Source organism: Megalobrama amblycephala, linkage group LG6 (assembly GCF_018812025.1).
Source record: "Megalobrama amblycephala isolate DHTTF-2021 linkage group LG6, ASM1881202v1, whole genome shotgun sequence".
Lineage (NCBI taxonomy): Eukaryota > Metazoa > Chordata > Actinopteri > Cypriniformes > Xenocyprididae > Megalobrama > Megalobrama amblycephala.
This window is the reverse complement of record NC_063049.1, coordinates 22,352,410-22,373,689: the sequence shown is the minus strand read 5'-3', so window position 1 is coordinate 22,373,689 and position 21,280 is coordinate 22,352,410. Positions and strand designations below refer to the sequence as shown.

At 37.3% G+C, this 21,280-nt stretch overlaps 1 protein-coding gene across 5 annotated transcripts in view; it reads right to left on the bottom strand.

Annotated features, from left to right (window-relative positions):
- The window catches only part of kdm6a (lysine (K)-specific demethylase 6A), a 62,898-nt gene that overhangs the window by 37,620 nt on the left and 3,998 nt on the right, over nt 1–21,280 (bottom strand). For 3 of the 5 annotated variants that reach the window (XM_048193390.1, XM_048193388.1, XM_048193393.1), the window contains exons 3-7: nt 15,470–15,578; nt 15,338–15,387; nt 12,733–12,791; nt 10,151–10,195; nt 1,059–1,179 (exon numbers count right to left, since the gene is read on the bottom strand). In XM_048193390.1, the coding sequence (XP_048049347.1) occupies nt 1,059–1,179; nt 10,151–10,195; nt 12,733–12,791; nt 15,338–15,387; nt 15,470–15,578 (384 nt within the window). The remainder of the gene's footprint in view (nt 1–1,058; nt 1,180–10,150; nt 10,196–12,732; nt 12,792–15,337; nt 15,388–15,469; nt 15,579–21,280) is intronic. The other 2 variants (XM_048193392.1, XM_048193391.1) reach the window with 1 other exon arrangement.

Here is a 21,280-nt window from a genome sequence, read left to right as displayed (position 1 = left end):
CTGTGCTGATAATTTCTGATTTGTGATTTGTCAGAAAAATGTTAGGCTACCTTATTAAAAGTATTGCTCTTAACAGACCTGTGTTTTGTATCACTAGTGCAGTGTCCATTCTCGGTTGGATGAACGGTTCTTGACAATCAAATGCAAACAGGCAGACAGACAGACAAATGTTATGCCCTCCACAGTGTTACTTAAAGAAAATAACTTTAAATGAGCAACAGAAAAACAGAAATAACCCACATACATGTGGTGCTCGAGTCACACATACAACGCAGACAGTTCAACCAGGAGCGCACAGCTCTTAAAAGGGGCCACACCATATTTCTACTAGTTACACTGCCTTTATTAGAGAGAAGAATATGTTCAGCCCCCTCCTTCCGAAGCTTCAAATATTCGGTGTGGATTACTACCAAAGCTTCGAAGCTCAAAAAAAAAAAAAAAAAAAAAAAAAAAAAGGTATTCGGACCAGCCCTAGAAATGTTTGGAATTCAAATATTCACAGCTTAAATATACAACCATGTTGAATTTCAGCCCATAAAAATGCAAGCCATTAAAACAAAGAAGTGCAATTCAACAAGCTTTCTTGATTTAAAAACATTTGGTATTATTTCCATATGATTCTTATAATGAATGTTGGGTTCCCAAATGCAATTATAAGCTACTCAAACACATAGCACTTGCCAAATAGCATTTACTGTGAATCCAAACTGAAAAAACAGTGCTGTTACAGTACTCTGAAATATGAAGCGCATCAGACTATAAATTTATATAATTACATCACATGACGTGGGTCGTATTTTTTTTCAGGGTGGAAAATACTGAAATTGGTATAAATATGGAAAAATCACATCCCTGCCAGAATTATAAAATACATATTTAGAGACTGTACTTCAGCTCCAACAGTAGAGCATGGTGCTAGAAATGCCAAGGTCATGGGTTCGATTCCCAGGGAATGCAAGTATTGATAAAATGTAAATAAAGGTCGCTTTGGATAAATGCGTCTGCAAAATGCATAAATGTAATATAGAGAGGGAGGGCAGAGCTGTTAACAGACATACCTTGAGGCTTGACTCATATTCTGTGTTGACTTTAAACATCAGGCCGAGTCGTAAATGGATCTCCTTGGCTCTTGAGAAGCTGGGGTCAATGTAAAGCACCTCCTGAAATGCCTTTATCGCCCTGCGAAAGACAAAAACAACAAAAGAAACTTAGGAGGAACATCCTAAATTAATTTTTGTATACAATGTGATTAATGACTAATTAATGATTAAAGTAGAATTCAAAGAAAAAAAAAAAAAACTATTTAAGAATTAAAATGTGAAATGAATGATTTGCATAAAAAGCAGCAAAAAGCAAAATTGCATGGTCCATGTGCTTTAAAAGGAAAAGCTAGCAGCAAAAGCATCACTGAAAGACTAGTGAAACACTTGTGCTGCATGGTTGACCCTGTTGTAACCCGTCTCTCTCTATATATGCGTGTATGACATTCAAATTTGCAATAGAGTACCACACACACACACACAGAACCATAACACATGATCTCCGCCTCTGACAGATATTGCAACACGTGGTCGGCTCACAGCAGTGGGCTTTGCTTGCTTATACAGTGTCTGCTCAGGCAAACAGAGGGTGTTTTTACTGAGCCACGGCCCAATAAACTCAATGGCCCCAATCCCCCCTCCTCCTTTGCCCTCCAAACAGTCTTTTCTGCTCTCTGCAGAGCACTGCAGTGCGTGAGAGCTCTGCTGCATGACAGAACGAAAGCTTCATCATCATTTCTTTATTCCCTGTGAATTGCATTACTCTCACATGAGCTGCAGCTATATGACTTTATGGCAGGCAATTAAAAAGATCAATAAATATGCAATACAAGTGCCCATTAGATCAATTAGTATGACTGGCTTCATTAAACAAAAAAAAAAAAACAAAAAAAAAAAACAAGCCAATCTGAGCCCATTGTTTATCGAAACTGACAGGTTTGTTATTTCAAACTGAAAAAAAGCTTTTTCAGCTCAGTGGCAAGAACCCACAGAGGTTTGCCATTTCAAATGTTCCATCTTTGCATATGGGCAATTCGTTTTGGACAATTTATACAGAGACAATTCACATCAACTGTAAATGTTATGTGATTAATCAATAAACGACATCATGACAATGCTGATTGAGCAGTGACATGAAAGGCAGTCCATTTTAACGCCCATTTCATGCATTTAAGTGGCCACTAAAAAAGTCAGGCACTGATAATTTATCTAATATAGTACAACAAAATATTAGCAATAAATTGCTTGAAAAACATTTAACATCGTTTTTTAGAATGCCCAGCTATTTGTGACTGGCCATCAATAAAGAAAAATAGTAGGGGCTAACAAGGGTTATACAGCAAAATCTTGACTCCTTGTTCAATACATATCTGATTATTTAAGCATTTGTACTGAAATGGTTTAAAAGCAGCATTGCAGCTATTGCTGACAAATTCAAATTTGTTTGATAGAACTAAATGCTAAATTCTAGTTAAAATAAATCAAAACCTATTTCCATTGTTTTACATATGCCTCGTTTCCACTGAGCGGTACGGTACGGTACGGTTCGGTACGGTACGCATTTTTTTCCGTTTCCATTGTCAAAAGTTGTGAATGGTACCCTAATTCCGAACCGTACCGTACCACTTTTTTGGGACCCTTTCGTTGGGGTACCAAGCATAACAGTACAGTACCAAAAGGGTGGAGCTACACTCTGCAGAACGTTGATTGGTTGACAGAGAATCGTCACTTGCGCGTGCTACAAGGGGAATGACAACACAAGAGGCGCCACACACAAATGTGGTTCAGACAACGCGTGCATTAATTATCTTCACTTCATGTAGGCTATATAACAAAACAAAATATAAAACACAACCCTGCCTCTTTTCGTTTTTATTAAAAAAAAAAAAAGAAACCTATTAATGTGTGGTTCAGGCAATATGTGCATATGTACTCTGATTATCTTCACTGTATGTAGCCTATAATAAAATGAAATGAGACAAAACAACCTTCTCTTTTTGTTAAACATCAGTTTTAATTATCAATAATAACCATTATAAATAAAATATGAGAAGCTATACAATAAGAAATAAAGACAAGCAAACAATTCAGTCAAACGTAGGCTACAGCGCACTACAACGGTAAAGTTAAATAAATATATAAAGTTGTAAAACTTCACTTTCCCCTCAGCCAAAACGATTTGCCCGGGAACAAATTATAAATTCATGAGACCAAAGAATGCCCGTTATACACAAGATGAATGATATCTTGTTTTTAACCATTACAGAGACATCAGAGCCAGCGGCGAATGTCAGAAGGACTAGCCGAGGTACAGCTGCTCTCGGCTGGATACATGAGCACCGAGCACCCGGTGATCGCCTGGATCTCACAACTCCGACAACGTCAGATCAAATTTTCAAATAGGCGCTATCTTTATAAATTAACCACAGATTTGAAATTTAAACAACTACATTCTCGCCTGAAAAACTTTTAAAACATTTCATGACACAGTAAAATAGTTTTTAAATTACGCGGGTTTTCTCCTCCGCTTGCTGGTAGGTGCTGCTGCATGGACGTGTGAACTTTGCGATCTTGGTATTCTGAAACGCCGAATGCAAAGCTCGTCTTCTTTTTGTGACAGACAGCCTCAAGCCGAGAAGCAAGAACAAGATCTGCTGTAGTATGTCCTCCATTGTTGTTTACTATATCGTTTTCTTCTTCGCGCGAGAATGACGTCGATCACTATTTTCCGGCTACACCACGCCTATCAAGTAAGGGTACTGTTGGCGGTGGAAACGCAAGCCTGATCAAGGTGTACCGCTCCGAACCGTACCGAACTGTACCGAACCGAACCGTACCGCTCAGTGGAAACGAGGCAATAGTGATGCACTCATATGAAAATTCTGGGCCAAAACCAATAATTCAGGACACCCTTGGCCAAAAACGAAAACAGATTTTTTTCTCCCTTATTTTAAAATTACATTACTGCATTTTTTTGTGTAATTGCATTAATATCATAAACGCCAAATTTTTAATTTTTAGAAAACAAAAATTAAATTTAATAGCCTAATTAATTAGTGAAATCAAATTTATTTAATAATCAGCACTCAAAACTGAGTTTAACAAAAAAATTTAATTGCACATAAAGCAGTTTTTCTATCAACTTTTTAATAGAATTTTGTTTCTAATAGGGGTGCAACAGATTGCAATTCATTTGTGATTTGGCATGCATGTGATTTGCGGATTAATTACTTGCTAAGTTTAACCATTATCGAGTGAAAGTTTATAATTTGCACATGTTCTGTCTTGACAATTTACACATTCAAGTAATTTTATTCCATTCAAGCACAAGAAGAGGCAAAAGAGAACTTGATTCAGTACCTGTGCACCGTTATCTGTGCACACAAAGAGAGAGGCACGCACACACAGAGAGGTGTGTTTCAGAATTGTGAACACCAAACTGATTACTCTTTCACATCTCCTTGCGCTTGAACGGATACATACACAAAAATTTTAAATACCGGTCTCAAGTATTCTTGTAAACACAGTTGGTTATGTCTTAAATGAATGCAAACAAGAAAGAAATTGAATGTGTATCCTTAAACAACAATTAAACAACAAAACATCTTTAAGAAAGATTATTTTATATTTATTTTATACACTATAGCATTATTTTAGATTTATGATTACATTTCTGTACCTGAATACTACTGTCAGAGCTTACTTTATTTGTAACTTTTTTTTTTAATCATGCATTTATCTACATTTGTAATTAGTGTATTTGTTAATTTATTACTGACTGTTCACTTGTCTTTAATAATTTTTTAACTTTATTGTGGGCTAAAGAAATAAATGAAAAGCAAAGTATATTTAGCAAAATGCTGCTTTCTAGAGTTATTTAGCCAACTAATGGGATATGGACATTAAATGGCTTTCCAGAGGTAAGTGTAACGTTATGGGACATTGTTTTACAAGCTGTTTTACTGAAGTTTTTCTGCGGTTGAAACACTGTTTGATAGATTACATAAGACGGTATACAATTCAATAAGTCATTCTTTATGTTTCAACATACCTTCATTCATGTTTATTTAGTGCTATAACTAATAGTAAAGAAAGAAGAAGAGTTCATGCATGCTTGTTTTGTGCTTCCGCTTGAACTGATGCGGCTACAGCGAGTGATCGGTCACACCATATTAAAGAGTGCCAAAACAATATTTATTCTTTGAATTTCATGTTTTTAAAAAAAAAAAAAAAAAAAAAAAAAAAAAAAACAGAATTTGAAAATTGAAACATTGTTTCATATTTAAAGCACAACGCTTACTGCAGATACTGGATGGCATGCACGCTACAAATGTTTAGTGAAGTTTTGTTTATGCATGAACAGAAAACAGCATAGACTAAAAGACTGGTCTTGAGATTTAAAGGGTCATGAAACCCCTGTTTTACCCTGGTCGTTCACACCTCTGAGCTGGAAAAACTCTGTTAAAATGGGCGTGTAAAGCTCTGGAAAAGTGGGAGTGTAGAGAGGGGGGGGGGGAAGAGGGGAGAGAACAACCAATGAAGCACAGACATAGAGCATACTCATTATACAAAATAATGAATATTAAGATGTGAGCACGGAGAAAAATGACAACAAGCTCACAAGCACAAGGGAGAAATGCGAAAGGGCTAATAATAGGCTACTTTGATTACGTTTACGAGCACTGCACTCAAAATCAGTCTTTTGTCTATCAGAATAATCGTGTTGTCGCGTTCAGATAGGCTACACCACTGTATCAGTGTCCAGTTTGCACATATAATTCATTTGAAGACGACTTGATGAAATATGTGTGCATAACTACACCGTGCTGGTTAATGTTTGGTGCAGGAGAATGTGTGAAATAAAAACTTTAAACACGGATACTTTACTCTGTATGAGCTATGTGTTATTAAACTCATCACGGAGCTCCGCGCTGAAACCGATCATATGCGCGCTCCGCCTGTATATCATAAAAACAATCGTATTTTTCATGCGTTCGTATTCAAACTCCAGTTCTGACCACATCGCGAGCAAAATACAAACACATGTTCTGCTGTGCTGAAGGAAACATATATGGCTTGCATGTTTGAACGCAGCTAGAGCAGGCAGAGGTGATGAACAGCACTTTTGTGACATTTGAATTATCCGCTGTAATGCGATCTCACGCGAACATATTTTCCATTTGTGCTGGTAGATTTCAGCAAAACAATCCACATGCACACAAACCTCTGCTCTGGTCGCGTCTCAGGAAAACGCATTGTGTTGTAGCACTGAGGAAACGAACACCAACGATATGTCTCTGAATGACAACAGACCGAGGTGAGAGAAGTGATACTTCCTCATGCATAATACCGCAATTATAAACTTATGCATACTACAGCGCAGTGATAAACAAAACTGTAATTGTGTCTTAAAAACAGAAAACAAAATAAATAAAGATCAACTAACCTAAACTCCAGTCATAACAATAAATAAAAACTAGTAATTCATATTTTCTCCAGTATGATCTCCTGGAAAGTATGCTGTTTGCAAGCATCAACTTTTTATTTCAAAGTTGTTATTAATATAATGGACCGTTAAACTCGTATACGGCTCCATCGTTCTGCTGGACCACATCGCGGCGTAGTATTTCACCTGCTTAAGCTCGTATTTCAACGCCCGCCTTACATTTCTCATACATTTCGGGAATAACAACTCATGTGAAATGAGTGCGAGATAACAGCTGGTATCTTTTGTCGAGTGTATTAGTCTTAGGAAGCCATCTTTACTGACGATGTACACAGGCACCATGTCTTTATGATAGGTGATCGCGTCGGTAATTTTATTGTGCTGTTTTGATCCTTTTTCATAAGGCGTGACGCTTGCAAATGCTTGACGCTTGCAAATGCTTGAACGATGGATACTTGTTCGGTCGGTTCAGTCTGGCTTTGAGGTGTGATTTTGTTAGTGTCGATGGACATTGTCGACATGCATTGATCAGTTTATGATGGCGCTGTTTTAAGTGTTGGAACAGGTTTGTTGTATTGCCCTGTTTCTTGCAATAATCATTTCACAGGTCTTTGCAAATTACCTTGCTCTCTCACACATCCTCTCTTGAATCCAAAATACTCCCAAATGACTGATGTTGAATTTCTGTTTGGCACCAAATAATTGTATTCTGACCTGCATCCATATTTTATGATCTTTCCTCCCGTACGCCTATTCTGTTCTCCCGCTCAGCTTTGTCGTAATTTCTGAGTGAGCTCTGATTGGTTAACATCTTAAACGTGCACAAGAATGTTGCAGTATTCCAAATTAAAATATAAATAAATTCATAAATAAAATCGCAGCCTTATGCGGTTTAGTAATCGCATGTGTTCAAATCGCGACTGTTTTGTGATTGCGATTAATTGCACAGCCCTACTGCCTACACATCTCCTTGTCTCTCAACCTCTCTGACCTTGAAGACTCCTGAATGACTGCAATCAAGTTTATTCACCGAGCCTGTCTCAGAAAGGAAATTCCCCAACACTGAGTGAGTGGGCAAGAATGAGAGAGAAAATGGGAAGCAGGTCATCTAAGTTTCCTGCTCTGGAATCGAAAGGCAAGATTACCTCATCAGCTACTAGCATGCAAGAAGTGGTGACTGGGTCATGTGCTCTACAGTCACTGCACACTGAAATTAATGATTTAAGTAACAGACAATATGACCTACAGGACAAAAACGTGACAAAGCTGTTCAGACTTTCAATGAGTAATTGATTCAGGGACCTGAAAGCTACATGCAGTCATAAAAGACAACTAAAAGGAATGTTAGCATGACACTAACCAACATTAACCTTGCCTGTGCAAAGCTATAGTCAGCATATATAAAGCACTTTTTACATAAACTTGACCTACAGAAATTACATCGGTAAAGAATAACCATGAGGTTCACCCACCCTTAAAAAAGTAATCCCTAATTAAAAATGACTATGTAGACAGCATTAAAGATCATTTCACTTACAGAATAATTAATGTAAAACCTTTAACAATATTCAAACTTGACATTCGTGCTTTTAAATCCCGCTTACACCCATCTAACATATCTGCACTGGGCACATTTTACACTGGACACAAAGTAAAGTCTATATACTGGTACATTTGTCTTTTTGAACGGGTGCATGATGATGCTGTATGATACTGAAGTGTCCACTGTAGCATGTTTCATCTCAATGCCCCATTCGCTTTGATGTGTTCATGACCCGTTTAATCTTTGAAGGTTTAAATTAGGGCTGCACGATATATCGCATGAGATTGTCACGCGCATTTCGTCAGTAAAGCCGGTTCCCTGATTACCGCTAAATCGACATCACCTGCTTTCAAATGGAGCGCCATTTAATACACAGAGCCGTAGATCACTGAAAAGCCACGCAATATCGCGTTCATTATCGAAGGCGATTCATCTGCGATATGAACGCGATATTGCGTGGCTTTTCAGTGATCTACGGCTCTGTCTATTAAATGGCGCAACATTTGAAAGCAGGTGATGGAGATTTAGCGGTAATCAGGGAACCGGCTTTACTGACGAAATGCGCGTGACAATCTCATGCGATATATCGTGCAGCCCTAGTTTAAATGGAATGAATTTTGGCATGCACGTCTTTAACCGAAGCTGAATGCCTTTTCCCATGTAACCCAGCCCTGGTTCGACAGCAGCTCAACTCCCTCTGGCTCCACCTGCTACAGTAGCCATGCCCCAAACCCTCACTATAGTTTGAGCTGGAAAGAGATTTGACAGATCTGAGCGGACCGCTCTCAATGTTTTGAATGTTCCTGGGGGCTCAATGTTTACACTTATGGAGATAAACCCATGAATGGCATACTAATAGTAGTCAATGAACAATAAACTGGGTTAAAGGTGCTCTAAGTGATCCTGGGTGGAGTAACTTCCTGTTGACGTTCGAAGTGTTGTCAAACAAAACAGAGGCTAGCTAGACCCTCCCTCCTCCTCCTCCTCCTCCTCCCCTCCGTGCTTCCTGAAACAATCATGAACACGCATTTAAAATCATTCTTGTCGGTTATTGGCTGGAGCATGTTTATTATGTTTTGTGGTCCAGGCTGCACCAGTTTGTTTTTATTGCCGTTTTCGGAGCTTGTGGCAACTACAGAGACCGCGTTTTTTTACAGTGTGTTCAGGGGACAGGAAGCTAGCGGATAGTGAGGAGATGTTTGCTGTATGTGACAAAAAATGTTTGGCCTAAAAACGCATGACATCACTTAGAGCACCTTTAAGAGAATCTATTTTAACTAGGTACGTTAACAGATTATAACTTTTGTACAGTTCAACAGCAAAGAGCTTGTCTACATTTTAGACAAGCCAAGTTGTGATACCGAACAGGTCCACACTGACATGCCCAAAAAAACAAAAAACAAAAACAGCTAAACCAACCGCCTTCACCTGACTGCATATACCTACTAGAGTACAAGGATCCATTCAGAAATATTAAACACAACAACATAACACATGACAAATCAAAACATTATCCTGAATGTGTGTGGAAACATGAATGTACTGAAATGTGTCTGTGCATAAATACATTATGCGATCGATTCATCAAGAGTGCACATACACCGTTTACACATCAATTTAACGGATTTATGCGTGCTTACTGTATGACACCGCAATAGTCTTCTTTACCTTGATTACAATTCTTATCCATCAAAACTTTACTAGCAAGACGCTGGTTTACCAGGGTTACAGGTTTTTGCACCATTGTAGATGCTCAGTGTGATAAACTCCCGACTTCTAAGATCATGTAACTGCATGACGTAAATTACATTAATGACGCAATTTCATGTGCTTCAGTAATTTATTTGCATTAAATTATTTATATTTATTTATTTCGAATGTATCCCATACGTTAGTGTTAACATTGACACGCCTAATTTTAACATAAAAAAACCTCACATACTTCACCTTTAAAGATGCAGATTTCCATCAGCTTTCAACATTCCTTTTATCATCCAATATACACATCAATGTACTACCACGTATGCCAAGTTAACGCAATTCCTGCTGCTAGACCAAGCTGAACAAATCTACAGAGCATGTCTGAGGCATACCCTTACAAAACCAACATGGTATGCCTACCTTCTCTGTCCAGAATGGGCATCTGAGGGGGTGCGCTGCACTGCCCTAAGACAAGAAAAGAGGGGACCTCCAGTAGTAAATATCACAACATACCATCTGTACATACATTTGCCAAATCAATACTAATATCCTATATAATTTCATAGACGGTACAATAATATATATATATAAAATTGACCTTAAAAAGCTATTTGAGGAAAAAAAAAAAAAAAAAAACTTGACTGATTCATGAATGAGGGAGTGTGATGCTTTTCCCATTATCTTTCAAGACCTGGACCTCCATCCAGTGATGGTACAAGATCACCAGCTGAACACAATAATGATTGGCAGATCTCAAATGTAATCTAAAATTCACCTGACTAGAGACAGTATAATCATTTACTTTTGTATAAATCCTCAATATTTGAGGATTTATACAAAAAGGGGTGTAACGATTTATCGTAGATGGTGTGTCTCAATCAGCATAAAGTGTTTCGGGCACACATAACAAAGTATAGTCTCTTGCACAACTGCACTGACCGCAGTGCAACAAAAAACATGAGGCATTAATCTCATTCAAGAAAATCGCCATTGTAAAAAAACCTATATATCCAACATTATAATGACGCGACAGATATTGTCCATGTTTAATACATACTGCAATGTATGTTTTAAAAATCAATCCTGCCGCGACCCTGCAATTTTATGATTATTGGTCAGAATGCCGCAAGCGAATGTTGCACAAGAATAAAATATGGCATGTCAAAACATAAAAGCTCCAACAGCTTCATAGCATCATAGCTTACATTGGTTTTTATATCATCTCCATCAATATATCTCGTAGTAAAACAATGCAAGGGCTAGAAATCATTTATCCTTTGCAGAAACATCCTGCCTCTTGGAAGCTCAGTTCATGTGCATGCAACGACCGACGCCACAGGAGCGCAAGCGCTTTGGAAAGAAGGAGAAGCGGTAGCCGCGCCTTCCACGCGCTTTTAGCGCGATTGTGAACGGCCCCTATTCAAATTCTAAGTTCAAAATTTAACATGTTCAACTGTTCAACTGAATTTGAATACAGAGGTTTTTATTAAAATTTTATATTTATTTATTTTATTGGTCTTGTATGTACAACAAGGAAAATATTTGTTGTTAATTATTGTTTTTTTAATAAATCTTGTTTGAATTTCAGTTTCATTTTGTTCAAATGAATCGTATCGTGAAGTATCGAGATACAAAACGTATGTTACCCCCTATAATATTTACTTTTGTATAAATCCTCAATATTTGAGGATTTATACAAAAAAACCCTGCATAAACTAACAAAGTATAGACAACTGCACTGAACAAAAAAAAACATGAGGCATTAATCTCATTCAAGAAAATCGCCATTGGAAAAAAACCTTATATAACATTAAATGAGCGAATTTGTCCATGTGTAATACATACTGCAATGTATGTTTTAAAAATAATCCTTACCCTGTTTTATGATTATTGGTCAGAATTGAATGTTGCACTTAAAATAATGTCTATCCATTGCAGTTTTTCAGCACCTTGTGCCAAGAGTGTTGCAATTTTAAGCTTCAAATGAAAGAAGCGAAGACAGAGGTGGTCATAAACCATAAATGAATCAAGTGATCAAAACGTCCATAATAGCTTTGTTAATACATATACAATGTCCAACAATAACAGATTTAAAAGAGAATTACACTAAATGTTTATTAACTGCAGTTAAAACAAAAGTAGCTGTCTATTTGACAACATTGTTGCCACTTCTCTAGCAACGTATACACAGAAGTAAACAAAGGTTGTCTTCTGCTTGCACTATGCTGCTGTAACCCACACTGCCAACTACAGTTTTGGCTGTGTACTTGCAGAACAACACAGACACACAAACGCAAAGCAATGAATGCAAACAATTGTTGTAGGCTTAACTTATAACCATAACTGGCTCTTTAAAGTGAACCAAACTTAGATCACTGCCTGAGAGAGTCTGTGGATCATGTCCATATTGGAAGCCACTCTAAAAACACTGAAAAACAGCCCCCACATACACACACACACACACACACACACACACACACACACACACACAAACAAACTTGTATTTGTAGTAGACTACAAACAAACGGAAAGCCCCTTTAATCTGGACCACAAAAAGTGCATAAAGACCATGTATTTAATCTGCAACATTCTGTGGTTTAATCACACATTGCAAATATAATTTTAAATCAATTTATTTGCATAGCACTACTTTACAAAACCCAAGAAGAGATAATGTCTAAAAAACAACACTTCTGTTAGTCAATGACAGAAAAACATTACACATATATTCTACAGTCTATAACAACACAAAAAGATAAAAGGCTCAATGTACTTAAAAAAATGTAAAAAAAAACAAACAAAAAAACAAAAACAGGACAAGTAAGGGGAGGATAAAATACAGAATTTAAAAACAGTATGTATGCGGAGAAAGCATCAGCATCATGCTTCAGGTCATGAAAAATGCTGTTAGGGATGATATTTTAACTATGTAACAGATGAAAAATGATGGAATGCATAAGAAAACAAATGCATCACAGAACACACTCAAATTGTGTACTTACCACTGAAAAGCATTGTAATGGAAGTAAACCAAACCAAGGCCATATAAAAAGGCAGCATTCTGGGGAAGAAAAAAAAAAAAAAAAAAAAGCTGTGTTAGAAACTTGAGAAAACAAACTAATCATCAATTCATCATAGTTGAATTAATCTGCAAAATTACTCTGATAAAAGGATGGCACCTTAAGCATTGAGTAAAGATGGTTTACCCTCACAGCAGTCTGACACATCTGCGCTCAGCGGGGAATAGTAACGGCTGCTGCTAATGAGCATGTGTTAAACTAAATAAGTGGCAAAGTCTTCATCTCCCGCAACCACAAAAGGTCATATTTACATAACGGAATGCGAAAGACAATATGGATCAATGAAACATTATTTGTGTCTTAACCTCTTATCTGCGCTTAGAGGCAAGGTGTTACTCAAACTGAAAGTCACTGTGGCTTATCTTCCCCACAAATGAACTTTCGCTAGATGATGAAACTAGATGGCAAGTTGTCGAAGAGAAATTTAAATAAGTAAAATAGAACTGGGCTGTATGGACACACAAATAAAAAAGGACGAAGTGAGTTTCATGCTGCCTGTATATGCAGCACAAACCACAAAACCGGTGTGACTAATTCGAAAAGCAGCCTTTCTTGTGAATTTTCTACTTTTAAAGCACTGAAAGAAGAGACATTTCTGAAGTGGATAGACATCCACAACTACATTAAACACTTTAAAAAAATAAATAAATTATGACCACAATTAAAAAAAAATTTAAATCCTGACCTCTTGCCCTTATCTTATGACAATGCAGTGGATGACAATGTATATTTTAGTCTGTTGCAAGAACTGCAAAAAAAAAAAAAAAATAAAAAAAAAAAAAAAAAAAATATATATATAGCAAAGATAAAACCTTACATTTACGTATATGACAAATGCTTTTATATAAAGCGACTTTGCATTCAAGGTAAACGTTTTTAATCAGTTTGTGCATCCTCTCAGAGTCGAACTCATGACCTTGGCGTTGCTCACACCATGCTCTACTGTTTAAGCTAGAGGAAATTTTACAAAAATACAAAATAAATACATAATGTGAAATGCATGTAAGGAGGAGCGGGAGTTTTACAAGAAAAGTGCATTTAATTTATTCTTTATTATTATTTTGTTTACTTGTAATTCATCATTTTAAGTTCACTTACAAGTTGTGTAAACAAACTCTGACTCATTTCTAAGTGTGGTCAGAGCCACTTCTATGAGGTGAAGCAAATTGAGTAGGTGAGACTGAAACTGATCCCCCAGAAACACTCTCTCATGCATTTGGTGCAGCTTCATTTGTGATCACTGATGTTAGACATTATTCATTTTTCTTCAAATAACAAGACTGTCTTGAAAGTGCAAGCCAGGTTTTGCATTTTAGCTGAATGCAAAACTAACTAAAGTCCTGCTCTGTTCAAATCCAGTCAGGAAGGCAACAATGACCTGGGGTTTCAACAACCGGTATGACAGCACACACTAATTCACATTCTAAAAAGACAGCAGTGTGAAGTTAGGACATGCAAGGAAAAAGAGTGCCAGAGAAGAACCGACTGCAAAGCGCATGGTGTATCACTCTGACAGGCTGACAGTACTGCACACGGCCGCTCCTCACACCTGAACAAATCATACACAGCTGTCTGACTGCTGAGACAGCGCCCTTAACCCCTTCAGCGCAGGTACAAATTTAGAACCGGCCCTGACTCTAAAAGCTAAAAATTATTCTGACTCCTAAACAGAAGGAGAAGGAAAGGAAAAACTTCAACTTCCACAGCTGCGCTCTGCAATGTTTCCATTGGCAAATTTTCCATTCAGCCGTCCAAGCTAAATAGTGCCAAAGCAAAAATGCAATTTATAGTAAAAACGGTAAGAAACTCACAAAAGAACGTTCAGTCCATCTGTGCTGGAAATCAGCTTCTATTAGCCGTATGCTGAGGCTTAGCGCCTGATATGTGAGAGATGACACTTCTACGGTCGACAGCCGTATCTGAAGTCAAAAGCACTCCATCAATGGTGAAAGTTTGCCCTGCCATAGAAATTTCACAGCCAAGAACGTCACTCTTGCTCAAGGAGAAAACGGTGTTCGAAACCCAGAACTGTCAGAGGGCATTACTGACACTCCCCCAGGATCTAATTCCACATTCAAAAACCTTCTTACAGACAGCTACACCTAGCCAGACACATCAAACTGAATTGCTTTCACTAATAACAGACACCCGGAATTAACAACTATTACAGGAACCCAAACGCAAATGGCCCTACTAAAAATGGTCCCAGTCTTGTGCATGTACTTGTTTTAAATTTTTATTATATCATTGTTATTACTTAGCTTACTTCAAGTGTAAATCCCTTGTTTGACACGTTTACGCTCTATACAAGCACACCGGCATTCAATATTATCAGTGATGCATTAGACATATGCAATGTTGCCAAATGCACCCATGACCACATGTCTGAGATCGGATCAAAATGAATTTCCAAAATACACTACACCCTCTTAACACGCGTATTTAGCACCGTCTATTTGTTGGATGGATTTAACAGAAAATGTAAACTGTGCCAGTGTCCAATCAATGAGAATCAAGCATCTCTCACCTTCCAGTAGTCTGACTGTAAACTGTAGTATCTCTGGTATGCAGATAATGCTGAAGAAAAAACAAAAGAGATTAAGACTGATTATCATGTTTTATAATGTATAAAATACATATTCCTCAAGTCAGAACTCACCTTTAGAATAATCTTCCAGTAAAAGGTTGAAGTGCCCTAACTGGCAAAACACCTCTGGCTCCACTTTCCCTTCAGCTTTTAAGATGTAGATGTCATAGCAGCGAACAGCCTGTGAAGTGAACATGTATGTAACCATCATGTATAACGGGTAGTTGCATTTAAACAGTCTAATACTCAATCCAACCATACATCTCAGCACACATTATGAAATATTCTGTAGCCTAATGTCTGTATTATTTAACATGTTTTCTAATTTAACAGCAGCCATACACTACAGTTTTAAAGTTTAGGCTTTTAGTTTATGTGCTACATAAACAGTAATTTATATCCTAAGTGAATGTAAACAGTTCGAATGAGTGTCAGATTCATGACAGATCCGTCACAATGTTCTCATATTGGTTTTACTATTTTGCAACTGAGCAGTACAGCCAAACTAATTTCCTAATGTAGTCTTATAAGGTAACAAAATATAAAAGAATGACAGACCATTTAGGCCAAAGTAGGTGTGGGCGAAGATGAAAATCTCTATTTCATTATTTTATGTTTGTTATTAAAGGGTTAGTTCACCCAAAAATGAAAATTATGTCATTAATGACTCACCCTCATGTCATTCCAAACCTGTAAGACCTCCGTTCATCTTCGGAACACAGTTTAAGATATTTTAGATTTAGTCCAAGAGCTTTCAGTCCCTCCATTGAAAATGTATGTGCAGTATACTGTCCATGTCCAGAAAGGTAATAAAAACATCATCAAAGTAGTCCATGTGACATCAGTGGGTTAGTTAGAAGTTTTTGAAGCATCTTATATAGATTTTGGTGCAAAAATAATAAAAAATGCGACTTTATTCAGCATTGTCTTCTCTTCCGGAATCCTTTCCATTGAATTGATTCCATTGAATTGATTCCACTGAATCGATTCCATTGAATCCTTTCATCTGTCGGCGTTGGTAATGCACTTTTACGTCGTTGTTTTTGGCGATTAGGACATCCGCGACATGCACACTTATGCACCATTTTAAAAAATAGCTTGAATACACACCATTTAAAAAAAATAGCTTGAATACAGCGTGAGTCTCCCTCAGACGGTAAACGAAACTCTGGCGCACCAGATAACACGTCAGCAGCGCCTTACGTCAGCACTGCGCTGCGGTTCACTGAACCCGAGTCGTGAACCCGGATGAACAACAGACCCGGAAGAAAATACAATACTGAATAAAGTTGTAGTTTTTGTTATTTTTGGACCAAAATGTATTTTAGATGCTTCAAAAACTTCTAACTAACCCACTGATGTCACATGGACTACTTTGATGATGTTTTTATTACCTTTCTGGACATGGACAGTATACTGCACATACATTTTCAATGGAGGGACAGAAAGCTCTCGGACTAAATCTAAAATATCTTAAACTGTGTTCCGAAGATGAACGGAGGTCTTACGGGTTTGGAACGACATGAGGGTGAGTCATTAATGACATCATTTTCATTTTTGGGTGAACTAACCCTTTAAAAAAAATAAGAACAAAGATGCACATTACAAATACAATAATATACAAATAAAATAAAACTTTGCTTTATTCTTTCACAATCTGTTGTATTAAACAGTAGTATTCAAGTAAGAAATTGAATAAACTTGTAAAAAAAAGAAAAAAGTAAAAATAAAACAATTATATAGACCAGTGGTTCCCAAACCTGTCCCGGAAGACCCCCAGCCCTGCACATTTTGTATGTCTCCCGCATATATCACACCTGATTCAACTCATGTGCTCATTAGTAGAGACAGCAAGGACAGGTTTGGGAGCCACTGACATAGACAACACTGTATAAATTATGTATTCACTGATTCTTATTAAAGCTACTGAAGTTATTCAGTGAACAGCAGTAAGTGATCTTTCTCTTTGCCTTTTGTTGTTTGAGTGAAATTAATGACAAGCGCCAATGGGTTTATTAGGCTGCTGTCACTTTAAGACCTCATGCACAGGGCTGGATTCCCGATAACGTTGTCTCTTAGCGAGCTACGAAGACTCTAAAGGTAGACCTTAACTGATGATATACCATTTCTAGGCTTAACTGAAGATATACCATTTCTTCCCTGAACTCTCCCTTAGGAGGTTGCTTAAGGTATATCTTCTTAAGTGTGACGTTACCAGGTGCTTTCCATGGCGTTGGTGCTGATTTGGTTGATATCGATGGCTTGAGAAATTCACTCTGTACAGAGGCTGCTTCACTGCATTATGTGAGAAATCAGTGTTCTTTATAAAAAGTAGCACTTCAGAAGTAGAAATTGCATTTATCAGGACTCATGGGATGTTATAAAAGTAATCCAAATTGCAAACTAAATCTATATTGTAATTTATCTATATTCTGGGGGCGCGGAGCCCCCATCACCACGAGTTTAAAGGTCCCGTTCTTCATGATCCCATGTTTCAAACTTTAGTTAGTGTGTAATGTTGCTGTTAGAGTATAAATAAAATCTGTAAAATTTTAAAGCTCAAAGTTCAATGCCAAGCGAGATATTTTATTTAACAGAAGTCGCCTACATCGAACGGCCAGTTTGGACTACATCCCTTTACTTCCTTCTTTAATGACGTCACTAAAACAGTTTTTTGACTAACCTCCACCCACAGGAATACACAAAAAAGGGGGCGTGGTCTTGTTGCTCTCCCACGGAGAAAAGCAAGAGTTGCGTTTGGGTTTGTAGAGTGTGTTTGTCGCCATGTCGTCGAAACGCTGTTATTTTCATCCCGCAGTCCAATCAACTTTGTTTGGCCTTCCCAGGGACGCTGTACTTAGAGATCAATGGTCACAATTTATGTTTAACTCGGTTCCCGAAAATTATAATTGTGGTATCCTTACTGCAATAGTTAATGTTGGACTGCAGTGCACATAATGGCCACAAGAGGGGACTATGTTTATGTATATGGCTGTTTTCCGTATGAGGTACTCTTCTGAGTGAGTGCTAACGTTGTACATTTTCTGTCGCTGCTTGTGGAGATTAAAGAGTTCAGTCTCTCGGGAATTATTGTCTTTTGTGTTCATTCGGCACGACACCACAATAATCCACATGTAAAACTATGTGCAGCACACGTTATTGTAAGAGGCGTGACCTTTCCGGGCAAGGTGCGCTCTCTATGGCTCTGGGTTCGCTAAGCTGCTGTCAAATCACAACACAGGAACAGCTGGCACAATCAGAACTCGTTACATATTTCTTGTTCTATTTTTTCATAGAACAAGGAAGTCATCAGCCCGTTTTTATGACAGTGGAAACAGCGGTATACAGATAAGTAAATTATGTGAAAAATACTGTGTTTTTTTACACGCGAAACATGAACACATGTTATATTGCACACTATAAACACAATCAAAGCTTCAAAAAACCACGAAAAACGGGACCTTTAAGGCGACCGTTAATTTAGAACAAAGTTTTAATTCCTTGGAGATGCGTCATGCAGCTGACAGACATGTAGGTGTCGCGTTTATATCTGGGTTTTTTTTTCTTTTTTTATTCAAAATATTCACAAACTTGTTAACTAGATCATGAATTTTATGATATATTCCGATTGTAAAATATGTGGAATGTGTTTTGTCACGCGATAAATTTGCACGGCAATTCAGAGCTGTCAGATTTACGAAATCTTCCCCAAAATACATTAAAGTATGTGGTCGGTGAACTGGGAGAAGAAGAGTAAACTTTGTTTCATATACAATGTGTATCTGATATGAATAAAACACTTCGTCAATTTATATAATTGAAAGGGTTATTGTTGCAGCTTCCATAGACAATGTATGGAATTTGATTTTAAACTATAAATGTCTTTTTTATGCAGTAGCCTATTTAACTCAAATGTGTATTTAAATGTCTGAAACCTAAAATAAACCTGATGAGGTTAAAAACACAGAAAAGTTGTGATGCATGACAAGCGCGGAGCACGCGTCTGTCTCTGGATCAGCGCTGAAGCACATTTGAATCTTTGCATTTTATCCTTTGCCATAATCCTAAACGAACACTGGGCATATTGCAGCTTCAGAATTATATTCGTATTGACTGTCAACAGTGATAAGGTATAGTTAAGAGTGGTCCAGACCAACCTTACGAAAGCATGACTTACAGAAGGTATACTTAACTAAGAACGTTTCGGGAAACACGTATTAACATTAAGGTACAGCTTAAGGTATAATTTAAGAACAACGTAGAGTTAAGAAGGTTTTGGGAAATCCAGCCCAGATCTAATATACATGACTGTGCTTATGTAAACCTTGTGTGTATTTGACAATTTAAGCGAAACATGACGCGAGAGATAACTTTAGTTTAGTACTCGCTGTTTAGTACGCGCTGTTTGACAGGCTTTTAGTATGTGCGCTTCAGGTGTGCACGCTCAGAAAAGCTTGTCAGAACAGCCTGCGGCTAAAAATGTTTAACCGGCAAGGCTTTTGAAGGCATGCAAATAATAAACTTTTGTGATTGTGAGTAACTGCAATGTCATGTAAGCGTAAACCAATGTCTCAGTCTTTATAAAAATAAAAAAAATTAACCCCAACTTTAAAATGTACTAACATGTTATATAAGGTATAACATTTACTTCATAACATCAAGCTTAACTCCAAATTAAATGTGGCAAATGAATGACTAATGCAGCTAAAGACTTGTTATGCTTTGGTAGAATGCTGGAAAGACAAAGCAACATAGAAGTACAGAAGGAGCCACTATTGTAAATATACTAATGCAGCACACAATATTCAACTAGTGGTCTTGTTTGCCTGTCCCCCATCATTACACTTTAAAGCTCTGATACACCTAAAACATCACCCGAGCTGAACAGATCTGAAGTTTACAGAAAAGGTTAAATACACTGGTTATTTTCTATGACACAAGCAGTTCAGAACACTGAGGTTTTAGTTTGTAAACAGGTGCGTTACTTGGTGTTAAATTGCTAAAACTTGCATTAAGCTGGAGATTATGAAATTGCCACACACACACACACACACACAAGCTAAATACACTGACTAACACATGCTTTATGACATAGCAAATGATCGTTTGCTTGTTTACAAAGATAAGACAATGAGAAAATTCTGTTGTTCATTTAAATAATAAACATTTTCTACCAGAAAATATATTGTGCAAACATTTTCTTTTTAGACAGGCAATATCGAGGAACCAAAATAACTTATGATAGTGCTAATGTTAAACATATTAATACATGTTTTGGTGAAACTAAAAGGAAGCATTCATTTAACCGCTGCACTCTGGTTTTTGAAGAGACCTATATCTGGGACACCACAGTTTGACAGACATGGGAAGAGTTGCAAAGACGAAGACAGACAGCAAACAGCGCTCACCGACAGCACATCAGCGCTGAGCTGTGTGACAGGGGGATGTGCACGTCTATTTCTAAATTAATCGTCTCATTCTTTTCAGAGCCACCATAACCTCAAAATATCTGGCCCATTGCAGAGATAGTAATTAAGCATTCCACCTGTCCATCTCCTGGGAAAAATCCAGATGATTTACAAAGGAAAATGTCGAAAACAAAACAGTCTACATGGAACTGTAGAAATGGGTCTGCTGCAAAAGATTTAATGCGAAACATCACAGATAACCATTGTTAAGGCCTGTTCACACCAAGAACAATAACTACAACAATAACTATAAAGCATCCACACCGATGCACAACCATATTCTGTTTATTATAAGCCTGTGCTGCACTTTAAATACTAGAGTTCTTTAAAGTCTGTTGGATTCTGATTTGCTGTCAATGTTTTTATCATTCATCAGCAGGAAAAAAAAAAATCATTCAAAAAGTGGCATTATCAT